Source organism: Sesamum indicum, linkage group LG3 (genome assembly GCF_026168435.1).
Source record: "Sesamum indicum cultivar Baizhima isolate 11 linkage group LG3, ASM2616843v1, whole genome shotgun sequence".
Classification (NCBI taxonomy): domain Eukaryota; kingdom Viridiplantae; phylum Streptophyta; class Magnoliopsida; order Lamiales; family Pedaliaceae; genus Sesamum; species Sesamum indicum.
The window spans coordinates 17,790,588-17,806,830 of record NC_142659.1 but is presented as its reverse complement, the minus strand read 5'-3'; the positions used below and the strand labels follow the sequence as shown (position 1 = coordinate 17,806,830).

At 35.3% G+C, this 16,243-nt stretch overlaps 1 protein-coding gene across 1 annotated transcript; it reads left to right on the top strand.

Moving 5' to 3' along the window:
• The first annotated feature begins 852 nt into the window (after window positions 1-852).
• LOC105157966 (zinc finger protein ZAT9) lies at window positions 853-3,116 on the top strand. Its single transcript, XM_011074527.3, has one exon. It carries the CDS (start codon window positions 1,461-1,463, stop codon window positions 2,886-2,888), a length of 1,428 nt encoding a protein of 475 aa, XP_011072829.1. The 5' UTR covers window positions 853-1,460; the 3' UTR covers window positions 2,889-3,116.
• Window positions 3,117-16,243: the final 13,127 nt, after the last annotated feature.

The following is a 16,243-nucleotide window of genomic DNA, read 5'->3' as shown; positions in this document are numbered from 1 at the left end:
TCCCATTCTGGGCTTCCTTACTACCATGACAAAGCAAAGAATACTCTTTTTTTAATTATTATTTTTTAATTTTGTTGTATCGAAAACTCAGAACAAAAGCCTTTAAGAAGGAATTTGCTAACCTCAAAGAATGAAGTATAAGTTACTTTTTTTCGATTATAAACCTACAAAACAAATCTCTATTAGAACCACATCGGGAAGGCCCGATTATAGCCCTCCGATGTCTTACGAATATTAGGGTAGCAATAGTTGTACCCTCTGCATACAATGCAGTTATTTTTAAATTTTATCTAATTGAACGATTTCACGTAAACTAGACACCAAAATGAACGAATGGTTACAGTAAGTCCATACTTAATAGGGTTTAGAATGCATCAGGGCCAGGTCGTAAAGATCTTGAATTAATAAAATGAATCCAGAGCTTGTCGCGGATATACTGTTGAGAGGTTTTGATATGGCTTTTATAAGATATCCCCACATCAAATTTAATAAGTGGATCGATTTAACAAATTTTCAGAATTCCTTTCTCTATTTTTCTCAGCCATTGGATTGTTCCACCTAAATAATACTTGCCCTGTTGACACAAGAGATTCATAGTGAGGGTAGACGTGCTGCTATCTTTCTTTGCTTTAATTTACCCCTGCTTATCTTTTTTTACCCAGATCGAATTAGATTCAATCGAACTAATTTTACAACAAGTGTTATACAATTTTATTTTTTTTCTTTTCGTATCGGATTTGATTGCATTGAACCAACTACACAATAAATATAATAGGATCGGATATTTTCTTATTCAAATCACGTTTGATTGAATCGAGCCAACTACATAATAAATGTCTGTCTTACACTCAGATATATCGATTGTTTTTCGTGAGTTGTACACCAATTATAATAAAAAAATTTAATACACACTTATCGAATAATTGATGCTGATACGGCGAGATCTGGATCCGGCTAGAGTTTCCCTCCTTTGGTGCATGGATTTCTCCTCCCAACTCTACTATGTGTAAGAGAGAGAAACTCAACTATTATTATTATTAGCAGCAAAGGTAACTGACCCTTCTCTTGAAATTTGATCTTTTCTTCAACTTTCAACTACCCTATAGCTACTACTACTTCTAGTAAGAGCAACAGAAAGATAGAGAGAGAAAGAGAGAGAGAGAGAGTGAGAGAGAGAGAGAGAGAGAGAGAGAGAGAGAAGCTGTCTTAGTTGCTGGCTTGCTCATCTTTCTTTAATTCATTCACTTTTCTTGCTTATTCCCTGACTCTTTCTTGCTCTCTACCAGCTCAACATTCAAGAACTTCAAATCCCACTTTGTTTTTCTCAGCCGAAACCTCTTGATCTCAACCTTCTGCTCTTGTGCTGTTCCGTTGCCATTTTCCATGTGAATTTAAGCTGTTCTTGATACAGTTTCTGATCTGTATTTTTACATTTGATCTGTGTAATCAAGTGACCAGTTATGGAGGAAGATCAAGAACTGAAACACATGTGCAAATTCTGCTGCAAAAGCTTCCCCTGTGGTAGATCCTTGGGAGGCCACATGAGGTCTCATTTGATGAACACTTCATCATCATCTGATCAGGACAAGCTTCCTAGGAAGAAACTCCCTCCTCTTACTAAGACCGATGTTTCGATTAAAGACAGTGGTTCGTTTGGTTGTCGGCTTAGGGAGAATCCAAAGAGGACAAGCAAATTCCCAAAGATAACTGAGAAAGATACTTTGCTTCAAGAGAAACTCTGCAAGGAATGTGGGAAAAGCTTCCAATCTTGGAAGGCCTTGTTTGGCCACATGAAGTGCCATTCGGTGAATGGAAAGGCTGCAAATACTGCGGAGCAAGATTCTTGGAACGGTTGCAATGATCACCACCGGAAGCTGATCGTGGACAGCCAGTCAGACAACGAAGCAGCAACGCCGTTCTGCAGGAGGAAGAGATCCGAGAGAACGAAAAGGTACACGTCTGCAACGAAATCATCATCTTCGAACTTTTCGCCCTGTGTTTCTGAGATTGATCAACAGGAGCAAGAGGAGGTTGCTCTGAGTTTGATACTGCTGTCTAGGGACACAGGGAGTCGGGCCGGTGTGAATTCGGTTCTCGAGTCATCCAGCACTAGTTCTGAACCTCTAGGCGCCAAGAAAACTGATAAAGTGGTGAAACAAACAGAACTTAGAACTTCAGGAGAAGGGTACTTCAACATAACAAGCAAATCAGGAGTTTCGACCGACGAATTTCGATTCGAATGTGAAGTTAACTCACCCAAGAATTTGAACAGGAAAAGTGGGGTGGATCAGTTTGGATCAGATTGCAAGAAGAAAAGCTCAATCAAGAGGAAAAGCATCGGTTCACATGGTTCTGAACTCTGCCAAGATTTTGAGAAGAGCAGCAAATTCATGTGTGCAATCTGCAAAAAGGCCTTTCCTTCTTACCAAGCTCTTGGTGGACACAGAGCCAGCCACAAGAAGTTCAAAGGCAGCTGTGCTCCAACAACCCAAAACAGCCCTGAAACTGAAAATTCACTGAACCAAAGTGATAGCACCAAGCTCAGCAAATGCACCAGCAGGGAATCTCCTGTCGACGTTTTTGCAGAAAAGATCGTTTCAGACGTTGTAGGCAAGAGGAGTAAAGACCACGAATGCCCGATTTGCTTCAAAGTCTTCCCATCCGGCCAAGCGTTAGGCGGCCACAAGAGATCACACTTAGTCAGTGATCATGTCATGAAAAGTAGCGATCCTCCATTCGCTAGTGCTCACAAACAGATTCAAGAAACTCGAGACTTTCTTGACCTCAACTTGCCTGCTCCGGTTGACGATGAATGTGAAGACTTGAAGCCTTGGTGGATACCGACCGGCAACGAGCATGGGCCGTTGCTCGGCCTGCTCTCCAGCTGATGATGATCCTGCTCACCTTTTAAGTCAGAACTGTACAGATTTCATTCATTCTTTACAGAGAATTCAAGTCATTACACACACTAGTCACTAAAAGTTTGCATCTCTTTTACCAAAAATTTTCCCAAGTGATTGCTTTCATATCTTTTGTACCACATGTTTAAGCACTAGTCATCATTTATTGCGCATGTAACCTTTGATCAATAGTGCAATGCTTCACTCAGCAGCCAATGCAGTTCATTGTTATCAAACAATTCCTAACAGCTTATCACACAGCCAATCGGCACGGAAATATTCGTCGATCACCACCCTCCCTGTACTGTGTGTGGGACCCACAAGTGATTCGATCAAACCGAAAAGGTTTGATTTTTCGGGACTTGGTATCGCGGGACTCACCAAGAACTAACGACCGAATCAATCACTACGGTTATCTACAATTAAAATTATTGTTGTTATTACGTAATATTTTGACTTGGCAATGAAGGGAAAATGAGTGAGTTGCTGAAACCATGGCAAGTTTACTAAGTCATAAGCAGTTGAATAAATTTCCGACAATTAAAATAAATAAATAAATTACAACGGTCTCTCTTAAAGTTTATCATAATTACAAATCCCCCTTCATTTTTTAAGAAATTATAAAAAAAAAACCCCTAAAATTACAAATATTCACAAATGGGTATTTGTTAGGGTATTCGTAATTTCAAAAGAATATTTATAATTTTTTAAAAAATAACAAGATGTGTATAATTATGATAAATTTTAGGGAGCTGGTTGTAATTTACCAAAAAAATAAATTAAAAAAAAAGGAATGGTTTGCAAGTGAACTGAAAGTGGTTGTTTAGCCCACCTAACATGTAATGACTGCACATCTCATTTCCTTTTCATTCTTAATTAATCACAATTATGTACAAGTGGTGCAGGTTTATGTGTACTTCTCGATTGACTATGCCCAACATTTAAAGTGCCATTATATAAGACCACTTGTAGTACATATCTCACTTACATAGAATTCTCTGAGAAATTTTCTATTTTTCTATAAATTTTCTTGAATTTTGCACTTATTTATCTATATATATTATAAATATATATATGCAACGTTAGAGAGGAAATGACGGATTCCACGATCCTATAACCTTGTCTCGATGAATAATCCTATAACCTTATCTCGATGAATTTTTATTTTTTTTTATTTTTATTTCAGGAAAACGTTGAATATGAATAAAATATGAACAGAATATCTTAACTAAAAAGATATATAGTTTGTCAAAATTTCTTATAGTGAATGGATAGGACGATCCTAACTTTGTGCTCGATACATTTTTAGTTTTATTTATTTGGGTTTTATGGGAAATTTGAATATAAATGAGACGTGAAATTAAAATAAAATAGAATATATGAAATAATATACATATATTTCGAAATTCCTTATTTATGAACAGCACGATAATGACCCAAACTTGTGCTCGATACATTTCTAGTTTTATTTATTTGGGTTTTAAGGGAAAGTTGAATATACATAAAAGACATAATATTTGAATTAAAACAAATATAATATATTTTAGCGTAAATTATAACCACTTTTCTTGAGTTTTGGCATAATTACGAACACTCTCTTATTATTTGAAAAATTACAAATACCCTCTGATGTTTGATGAAATTATGTACTCCTTGGATGGATGTATGAAATTGTCAACTTTACCCTTATTGTATTTTTCTTAAAAAAAATAAAAATTTATAAAAAAAATCGGAGGGAGTGGATGGATGATAAAATTATCCACTAAGTCCATAAAAGAAATTATAGTTTTTAGTCTACGAGGGCATGTTGGTCAGTTCACCACAAAAGAAAGATGAAAAACATAACAAAAACTAACAGATTGAGCTAATTGCTAGACGACTGTTAAAATCAAAGCGATATTAGCAATTTACCGAACAACGAAAAGATATTCTTAAATATACCAAACCTCAAAAGAGGTTGTTGTAATTTACCCTTTATTTTAAATCTCTTATCCATGAGGCTCAATGAAGTCAAAACCCTATGTAAGTATTGGTTGTGAATAATTTAGCCTATTTAATTTCCCAATTTTAACCTAAAGTGAGGTGTTATATATATATGGTTGCTAATGAGAGCTTCTTTTTGACTTTGTAGCCCTCAACCACATGCCTCATTGTAGACATTGTTGAGTTTTAGCATGTCATGAAATTGGTAATAATGTTATAGGTAATGAAAATTGTGAGGGATGTAGTTTTTAGATATCTAATCTACTTGCTACAACTAAAAAGCTTGAAACTGTAAAAAAAAGATTAATTTTTGTAATTTTTTCAATTTACCATTTTTCAGTATTTTGTATGAGAAAATAAATAAATAAATATTTAAAAAATTTAAATTTTTAAAAAAATCAAAGTATAAACCCGAAAACTTATTAAATGAGCTGGAAATCCCCCAATTAGCGTGTCGTATGCATAATACATACACTTCTTCAGCAAATTTATGAATTTTCATCATGACCACTTACTGAATCGTTTTCCTCAGATCGTCACACACGAGGGCTTTCCTCTACTCTAATTCACCTCCGGAATACTTATTTAAATTAGATTTCGAAATAATAATCTGGTACAGGGCAAGAGTTATATTTGGTATGGAGCCATGTCGTTTCGGTCAGCGTGGCGCTTCCCTTCATAGAAGTTAGAAGTTAGAGTATCTCGTCCTTAAATTGTTGATTTTTTTTAATTGCAGAATTAATTTATTTCAACAGGATTAAAAGTATCACCCCATAAATTTATAGGACTAAAATTGCAATATTTTACAAATTTATTTCCTCATTAGTTCTAGTAATAACAAGAATCAGACAAAAGCAAAATCCAACAATCACACTCCCATTACTGGAAAAATATAGCATAACATTTTGGGATCAATTTCCTTCTAAAAAAATACACAGTCCAAGCAGAAGGGCCTTCACACGACGAACACACAGAGGTGAAGGTGAGTTGTCTGGTTCTTACAGACAATTATTGTGACTATATAGGTATTTTTTTATTCTCTTGTACGTCCAAGGGTAGTCTCGCCATGAATTTTTCTGTGACTAAGGATGCATAAGTAATTTTGGTCCTAGTCGGGGGCTGGTGTAATTAATTATCCCACTGGGCCACAAAGAGTATGATTTTTTCTTTCTATTCTTTATTTTATATAATTGTTTCAACCATCACATCATAATAATATGAAAAAAATTGATATTATCGACTTTATAATTAGATTCAAATGATAATATCATTGTATCAACTATAATATTCGATAACATCAAAGATTATCGATGACACCAAATGATTCCAAATAATATATAGGATCAGTTGATATTATCGGATACCGACCGATACTTTGATCCATGAGGAGGATGGCTTTGAGCATGTTTTCGACTGCTCATTCGTCCAGTTGGTATGGGTTTGTAGCACATTCCGTGGAGGTCGTTTGGTCGTGTGGGTCTATCCGTTGAGGCGTGGATGAGACGGGCTCACCAGGGGCTCAGGAGGGGTAAATTTAAGGCTTTCCTCAGAGTGTGTTGGGCGTTTAAGGGTAACAAAAGGGGATGCGGCAGATGCTATTGGCGCTGTCGAAACGGATCACTGGCCCGCTCCCTCGCTCCATATTGGGAGTAATTCAGATTGATTGTCATAAGCTAGCTGATTCTCATTCTTGTTTACATATGTTTGTGTTATATAACATTGTTGGCCTTTTGTTGTTTCCTTACCAAAAAAGAATATAAATAATTATCCTTTTGATATTGATGTATTATTATGATTAGCGACGTGCATAACAATAGGTTGCCTCAAAGAAGCCCAAACGATCTAAAAAGCCCAAACGATCTAAAAAGAAGAAAGAAACGAGAGGTCCATAACATTATAGAAATCCCATATCATGAGAAAGGCCCGCTGAAAAATTACTAGGCTCAGCCTAAGATAAGCTTAGTTCGGCCTAAGAAGGTGACTTGGTACAAGGCCTACCGGACCTTAAATCCACCTTCCAAGCCCAGCCCAGAAAAAGGGAAGTGACCTCAAGAAGCTGAACTCCTTGACCTAGAAAGAACTCCTTATAGAAGTAAGAGTCCTCCCCCAACTAAAGACGTGCTGCTCAAGTCAAGGAGGAGATAAGATCGTACATTATCCCTAAATATTTGCCTTCTCTTTTGGAAATACAACTCACATACAGAGTCCCTGTGAAGAGGGACTCTTTCTCTATAAATACAGGTAGCATCTCCCAACAGAGAGACTTTCAAGAAGCTGGAAATTGTCTTGTTATTTCGCTGCAACTCTCAACTCGTGCTTTTTATCCATATTTTACTCAGGCAAAATATCACTTTTGGTCCCACTAGATAGGGCCCTTCTCACTTGCAGTCCCATGCTTTACGTGTTCAACACCTTTAGTCCCAAAATTCTATTTTTTTAACAGAAATTGTTCTGTTCCGTTAACAACTAACGGAAACGGCATGTGAGTTGTCACGTGCCGTTAGTCAACTGGCAGCTAGCGAAAAAAACAAAGACCATGTTTGTGTTCAGTTTTTAGAGGAAAAAAAAGGAGCCAAAAAAAATATTTTTTTGCTATTTATATATGTAAATAACCTACAAACACCATAACATTTTCATCTTTTTTTCTTGAGAGCAATAGACCAAAAGATGTCACAAATATCTCAAAATACTTCAAATATTTAATGCTATTGTAATGGTGAATTATGTGTAAAAGGATGTTCTTATATATTACTAGATGACCTTTTAGTAATGGTGAATTATGTGTAAAAGGACTAATGGATATGCCTTTTTTGCAAGTAATTATAGTTTATGTTGTGTTTAGATGTGTAAGTATAAATCCTGAAAGCAATAAAAACAAAAACTAAAATTGCACAAAAGCACTAATTTGCAAAAAAATAGAAAATATACCGAAATTCACTGATTTTGATCATTAATGAAATGTGTTGTAAAGTGCAACTTTGCATGCTTAAAATCTATCAAATGCTACCACTTTACAAACCCAAAATGTGCCAGAACATCCCCCAAAAGTCTTACAATACCTTGAAACATTTTGTTCCTTCAAACATCACACAATATTTGAAGTATTTTGAGATGTTTGTGACATTTTTTAGCCTATTGCTCTCAAAATTAAGTGATAAAAAAAATAAAAATATTGTGTGGTGCTTGTGGGTTATTTACATATATAAATAGCAAATAAATATTTTTTTGGCTCCTTTTTTTCCCTCCAAAAACTAAATACAAGCATGGTCTTCTGTTTTTTTTCGCTAGCTGCCAATTGACTAACAAGTCACGTGCCGTTTTCATTAGTTGTTAATGGAATAGGATCATTTCTGTTAAAAGAATAGAGTTTTGGTACTAAAGGTATTGAACACTTAAAGCGTGGGACTGCGAGTGAGAAGGGCCCTATCTAGTAGGACTAAAAGTGATATTTTGCCTTTTACTCACGAAATCTTTATTTTTATTTCAATTTCTCGTTTCAGCACCCCTTAAAACGGTCACCTTCAGTCGTCCAGCAAGGACACCTTCAGTCCTCTAGCAAGCATACCTTCAGATCTCTAGCGGGCATATACCTTCAGTTTTCCAATAGGCATACCTTCAACCCCACAATAGCGACACCTTTGGTCCACCAACATGTGTACCTTCAAACTCTCTGTGGGACTCCTTCCAGAATTTGAAAATCACTCTGAATTCTTGCTTTAGCATTCAAATTGCACAGTTAACATGATTTTCTTTACGAAGTTGAATACTCTATCACGATTTCTCCTTATATTTCATTTTTTACGATTTTTTTCTCCAAAATTCAATACTAATTTGGGCATCGGAGTGCTAACGTCTTTATTGCAGGTCCTTCCTTTAGGTTTTGCATTCGCTTGGACCAAAACTTTGAGCATACTCCGTATCAATTGGACCCGTGCGTTTTTTGAATGCATCGTTCGCGCTGTCTGTGAGAAACTTGAGTTAAAGAAGTGAGTTACCATGGAAACCTCCTGCAATTCCGCAAGCAAACAAAAGATTGTGGATGCACCTGACAACAATCAGACTTTGCAAGTTGTTGTGGGAACCCTCCTGGCACTCGCCAGTTGGGTATCCCCTATCTTGTTGAGATTTTTCTCCCCCTTCTCTCTCGGCCTTTATAGGTTTCTTTTTTTAAAGATTTGAGCTACAAAGTTTTGATTACGAGCTTTTGAGTGTTTGATTGAGGTGTTATTCGGTATAATGCTAAAACCGAAATAATTGTATCTGTCTTATCTTGGAAGAAATTACGTTGAACCCGGTGCACTACTGATACGGGACGTATATTTTCTTCAAGGCAAGCAATAATTTTGCGATTCAGTTAAATTAACGACTTCATTTGGACTGAGAATTGTTACGATACAATTCTCGTTGTAAGTTTTCGATTTAAACTTCTTGTCATAAATAGCATTTCTAATTGTTTTATGTTATTTGTTCCAATGTGGCTTTGATTACTTTTAATTTCTAAATCCGATTGTAATATTTCAAAACGTTGTTTTGATTACTTGAAACACAAAAAATAAAAAAATAAAAAAAAATTCCAACAACTAATACATTAGTTTAATTAATACATCAATTTAACTATAGTCAATCGCCAAATTATAATAAATTTACATAAAAAGAGACAAATATTCACATAAAATCATATAAAATACAGGTAGGCAGACCCAGCTCAGCCGACCTGAACTAATCATATGACACAATACACTTGTCGTACAATTGGTGTACAGTTCAAGAAAGGTGATCAGTTACATAGCAAGTCTATCATACTTGCCTGTGCTTGGTTGGTTTGACCAAACTTGGCCCGGACAAGAATTTCCACTGAAATACCCACATATCTAGTGGAACTCGAATCTATGATCTCGAACTTATTCATGGAATCTCAAACTTAACCACTACACTAGTACATCATGTTTCACATAACACTTTTTTTTTTTAAGCGATAATTACATTCTTATATCGATAGCTAATACATTATGTAATATTTTGGTTCAATTAGTAGATTAATATAACTAAACACAATAAACAAATTACAATAAACCCACATAAAATAACACAAATACTCAGGTGAAGTAATATAAAATACCAAACTTGCAATAAAATTTAAATCCATAACTTTAAATATATTGACGAAATTTCAACTTTAACCATTACACTCACACATGGTGAGTCATATAACACTGTCTTAACTAGTGCAACATATACATTAATTAATGTGACATTAAAACAAAGACCCCTTGCCCGAAAATATCAACATCCTGAAAACAATACCAATTCACCAATTTCTAACCCCAAATCAGCTGTATTGCATCAGGTTTACTGGAATTGAACCAATAACTAAAACAACTGTCGTTTCCCACGGCGATCTCCGGATCCCACAACTTCAGCAGCCGCCGAAGACATCATATGCCTTTCCTCTTCGGTGAAAATGGTACGAGAAAGCTGAAATTCCCATGGTCGCACACACCCGTCAGACGCGCGGAGCACACACTGTATTTCAGCACCAACAGCAGGAAGAAAACAGCAACAGCGAACCAGAAAAAGCAGCAGCAGCAGCAGCAGTCCCCACTTCGTCGCCTCCGCCGCCGCCGCAACCACGGTGTCGTCATCACCACACCGCCACGAGACACACACGCGAAGAAATTCGGCGAAGAAGCAGAGCAGCAGCAGAGAGCTCTCACTCTGTGTACGCGGGTCTCAGCAGTGGAATTGAGTTGAAATTGCTTAAGTGTGGTGGTGTTGACAGGGTCGGTGCCTGTGAATCTTAATTCCAATTTCATTATTAGATCCTTCAATTTCTACGAAATTGGACTAAACCCCCAATGAAATTTTGAGGACCGTTTATAATACCTTATAATATATTAACACTCCGTTTACTTTAATATATAAGTCTGTATAAGAAAGGTTAATACAATGTAAACTTTGTTATATAGAAACTCGGTATAAAATTAAAGCCTTGCACTACTTATTATTACATTTGAATAACTAATATCATTTTGGGAGGTGGTATAAAATTTGTCTTAACGTTGCACCAAGATGTGATGACTATTATACCCTTGAAATTTGACGATAATAATAATAATAATAAAAGTATTTTGTTGTCTATTAAATTTTGTAAAGAAGAGCTGAAAGGTAATTTTCCTACCAAAAGCATGTAGAATACATCAAAGTAAACACCTGATTGAATTCATTCTGTTTCCATAAGGATTTCTTTTACCATTCATTTAGTAGAGAATAATCCAATCATTCATTTAATACGATTCTCGAAATAAACGAGACCTAAAAAGATAATAAGGTATTACACATTATTGGAGTTTATAGTTTATTTTCAGCGGGTGGGGGGGGAACACAAAAGTTTCTACGTTATTTTTAAAATTTTAAATGCTCTTAGTAGTGTTGATATTAATTACAAAATTATTATGACTAACTGTTTGTAAGTTTCACAGTCTTATAAGCAACTATCACAAGTCAGGAAAGAAGCGCTAAATTATGATGTCCCGTAGTAATTTAATCAAGTTATTTTAGGAATATTACATGATATATTCTCCAATTTATTTTTGGCATGTTTTTTAGTTTAGAATTGGTTTCATTAAAAGTTTCCTTGGGTTAAAAAAGGGAGTTGCACGGAATTTGAGGGACCAATTTGCAAGTATTGAAAAATCTGACGCTAAGTACTAAATGAAATTATAGAGTACGATTCAAATGTATTGATCATAGCTTCAATGGACTAAATTATAATTACATAAGATAATGAGGTCAGTTTATAAACTCTTGGAATATAGGAGTTGAATTGCAAAGTATGAATAATGACGGGGAAAACGAGCCGCAGGGAATTACTTTATATCTATCTATGCTATTTATTATGATTAATGTAACTCCTTTGAATAGATAAAATATAAATCGATTAAAATATATGTGTATATACTTATTTTGCTTATTAATAGCAATCTTTTTAATTAAATTATTTATATAAATAATTTTCTATTCACATACATTTAAAATTAATTTATTTTATCAACTTAATCAAACATTTATTTTATATATTTTATTTAATTTAACTAAATAAATATGCACATATACTAAGTGTGTTTTGACGTTTAGTCCCAATAAATAGTGACCCATCCTTTCATTTTTGTTTCAACGAGAAGGTGTGCTTGCTTTCTTCTATTCTCGTCATAGGTTAGCTTTATAATTATAGATAGAAGATGCAATGTGATTTAAAATAATAAATTTTAATTTTCTGTTTGTTGTGGCGTAGATTAAATCGTCATGTGCCTTAGAGGCATAACGTTATCTATTTTTGGTAGAAAGGGTATAAATTTTGGTTTTGAACAAACAAACAAACCATACATTCATTTATACTAGCCGAATCATTTAGTACATAAATTACTAGTTGAATGGGAAACAACACACTGAATATCATTTATAGTCAGCGAGTGAATAGCAATTTACCTCACCGTGATATTGAGAATGAAAACATTATTTCTATATGAAAAAAATATAGTAATTTACCCTCCTATACTTTTTAAAATGAAGCAATTTACCTCCTTATACAGGGAGGTAAATTGTTTCATTTTATAAATTATATTTCAAAAAATAATGGGACGTAAATTGCTATTTATTTTTTCATAAGGGGTAATTTGCTCATTTGCTATATCACAAAGGGATCGCTTGCATTTTTCACTGTAGCCAGCACATACAAAAATTGTAAACATGACTAAAAAGCAATGTTGCATGCTTTTGCTGGTCGACGCTTTCTTAGCTGTTGAATTTGCTACTGAGTTTATTTCCCCATAGCAAAACTTTATTAGGACTACATTGTTGAAACTAATCACGATCTTCTGACTGTCCGGAAGGAGGTTCTGTAGTGTTCCGGTATGAAGAGGTAGATCTGTCCGGAAGGAGGTTCTGTAGTGTTCCGGTATGAAGAAGAAGATGCTGATACGATCAAAATTCTTAAAAATGGTTATCCCAATTCAAGTAGGGATGGAAGTTCAAAAATTAGACAAAAAAGATAGAATTTTCTTTAGAAATTGTTCTCTATTCTTTTCATTGCTTTATCTTCCCCTAAATGGAGAGGATTGATGGTACATTTGTTTTATTATTTCTAGGATCAAGCTACTAGTGGCATTAATCAATCATAAACATATTTAACCTATATATATATAAGTGGTACTGGCAAGGGAATATGTGCATTGCCTTTGAGATGGGCCGTGACTTAGTGATTTTTTATGGGTCTAAATACTAAGAGAGTGACCTGATGTATTTTATTTCTAGGCCTACCATTATCCCGTTCATGAACCAATCACCATATCCTATCAAAACAATTCATAAGGATGGTGATGCATGGAGTCGGTATCAATATGGATTTTTGTGATTTCAAGTGAAAGTGAATTTTTCAAACCTTCCTATAAACTCCAAGCTCGGCCTTGAATTTCTCGAACAAAGCCTACGGATCAATCAATTAAACCAATCAAATTGAATCATGCATTTGATGATAACTATAAATTCAACTTTGGAGAATTCCTCAAAAATACGTAATGAAGAGTTTGATAGAGATTTGTACCGATTGCTTGAGTTTGGCCAATATAGCAGCCATGACATTACGTTGGCTGTCATGTATAACGCCTCCAACACCAGCATCTCGAGGGTTACGACTTGATGCCCCCATCGAATATTTAAGGAAAAAGTATTATTTTAGTCCGTTAAGTATGTCTAATTTTAATTTTAATTCGATAACTATGTCCATTTTTGTTTAGATCCAATAACTTACGAAATTATTTACTTTTAGTCATCTGGCTGATTTTTGGACAATTTTACCCCTATGCAACTTTTGAAAGGCAGTTTTAGTCCATATGCACTCATAGGGGTAAAATTGTCCGAAAATCTGTCAAATGACTAAAAGTAAGCAATTTCGTAAGTTATTGGACCTAAACAAAAATGGACATAGTTATCGGATTAAAATTAAAATTAGGCATACTTAGCGGACTAAAATAATACTTTTCCCAGTATTTCATTTAAAGTATGTCTTAGGTGGAGGGATCCAAATGAATGAGAGTGTGTTCTTATGTTTGATTTTAAGATGTTTATATAGACTAGTTGTTAAATTATATACATATTTAGTTACAATATTATGGTTAATACTAATATCTTTTTATGGATATAAAAATAACTTTTATACCTAAAATACAACATGAATATATGTTCCTTACCACACCCTATCAAACTCTACTATAAATATTCATAATATTATTTTTTTAAAGGAGGTGACAAGACAATACGTACCACCTTGGCTCAAAAAATTCTCCATCTACAAAATTAGGCTTCAAAAGTTTTAGCTTGTCGAGGGTAATTTTTCCGTTCACTCCCCAGCTCAAATTACTATCACGTTATTGATGCTGTTTGTGGAAAATTATTACCCTGATATTGAGGATGCAGATCAGTTCTCGAGCTCCCGACGCAGAAGTGGTGTATGCAAACCACAAAATAGGGTTTGGACTTTGGGTGGGTTTCTCGAATTCAGCTTTTTCGGGTGTCGGTATCCTGACTTGTCGGGTAGTGGGAAAATAGACCCATTCTCGAACCGGATTGAATCGGGTAACCATTGAGTTCGGATACCCGAAAAAGAATGTATATTTATTTTAAATATTTTTAAGTGTGTAATTTATTTAGTTAAAATTGCTAATACTTTTTTATTTGAAAGAAAATTTGTATGTGTTTATTGATGGGGAAAACCCTAATTACCAAAAATACACTTAATGAAGAGTATTTATGCAATTCACCGTCTCTGAATGTGCGTCCTATTAAAATGGGTCGGAAGGATCCACCCCGAGAACCGAAGACCCAACTTAGCACGAACCGTCCGATCGGAAATGCTATCGTTCAGACGTTGACACGTGGTCCAAACCACCGTACACACCTGGAACTATAAATACCCCGGCGCAACATTCCTTGAAGTAACTGTTATCTAATATTTTTGACGTACACTCTTCAGCTCGCACATTTTTACCTCGATCGACTCTAACTTGAGCGTCGGAGGGTTATAGTCGGGGACACACCCGACCAGCCTCACGTTCGTGTTTTAATCCTCAAGACCCAATTACTCGATCTTGGGAGGGTACGTGGCTGTAGTCGATCTACCAGTCGTGGTCGCATATTGCCTGTTTATATAATAAGACAAATAGTTGGTATTTGAGTTATAAAATTGTGGACACAAATTTCAAGTTTGACCTTCTATTTGGTATTTGAGTCATTGAGTATAAAATTTTGTGTTTGGAATTCATTTTGATTTAAATAGAATTTGCAGCTACAAACAAAGGCCAGATAAACGAAACAACACAAAGCTCGAAAACTCTTTCTCCCTCGACTCTTTCTCACTTCTCACTCTGAGTTCTCTGTTCTCCCTCTCTTTATCTTGTTTAAGGCTCTCTCTACCAAAATAAAAAAGAGAACAACCTCTTGTTCTGAGACAATGAGACACTAATACCTTGTTGCAAAATATTGTGGGAAGAATGGTGGCCCATTTTCTAGGTTTGATTTTAATCAAAAAGCAAAAAAATAAACACACACACAAACACATACATATATATAGAGAGAGACATAGAGAGACTTACTGTTACTTTAAGGTAAGGTCGTCACCGCACATGATGGAGAATTGCGAATGAAGAACAGTGGACGGTGTTGAATAGTTAATGGTAAAAGTAAAATGTGAAAGGAGACTTGTGTATAACTTGTGTAGGTCCATACCGTTAACTCAAAGAAAAAATAGGAGAAATCGTTTAGCTCACAATACATGGACTCCCAGAGAAACCACAAGAATGATGCCTTAGTCATCTCAACTATACTTTCCAATTTCTTGATCAAGAAAGTGGTAGTGGATAGCAGGATCTCTGCAGACATCATTTTATATCTTGACCTTCCTAGGAATTAACAATGCTCAACTGCTGAAAGTAAACAACCCACTCTTTGGTTCTTGAGAAGTGATGATCTAACATGTAAGCGAGGTAACTATGCCATTGTATTTATTGTCTAATCAAGAAAGGTCCAAAACATTGTGAAATTTCTCGTGGTCAAGGCTTCATCTGCTTACGACATTATCCTACTACCATGCCTAAACCTCTTCTAAGTTGTAGCATCCTCCTTCCACCTGAAGAATAAGCTCCCCATCCAGATGTTGTTAAAGAGGCCACAGGAGATGAACAGATGACAAGAGAATACCATGAGAACACTTTAAAGAGATCACAAAAGAAACTAGATAAATGACAATCCCCCCTAGAAAGGAAAAGAATGCTGATAGACATGGGGCACAAAGTAGGGGAACCCCCTGA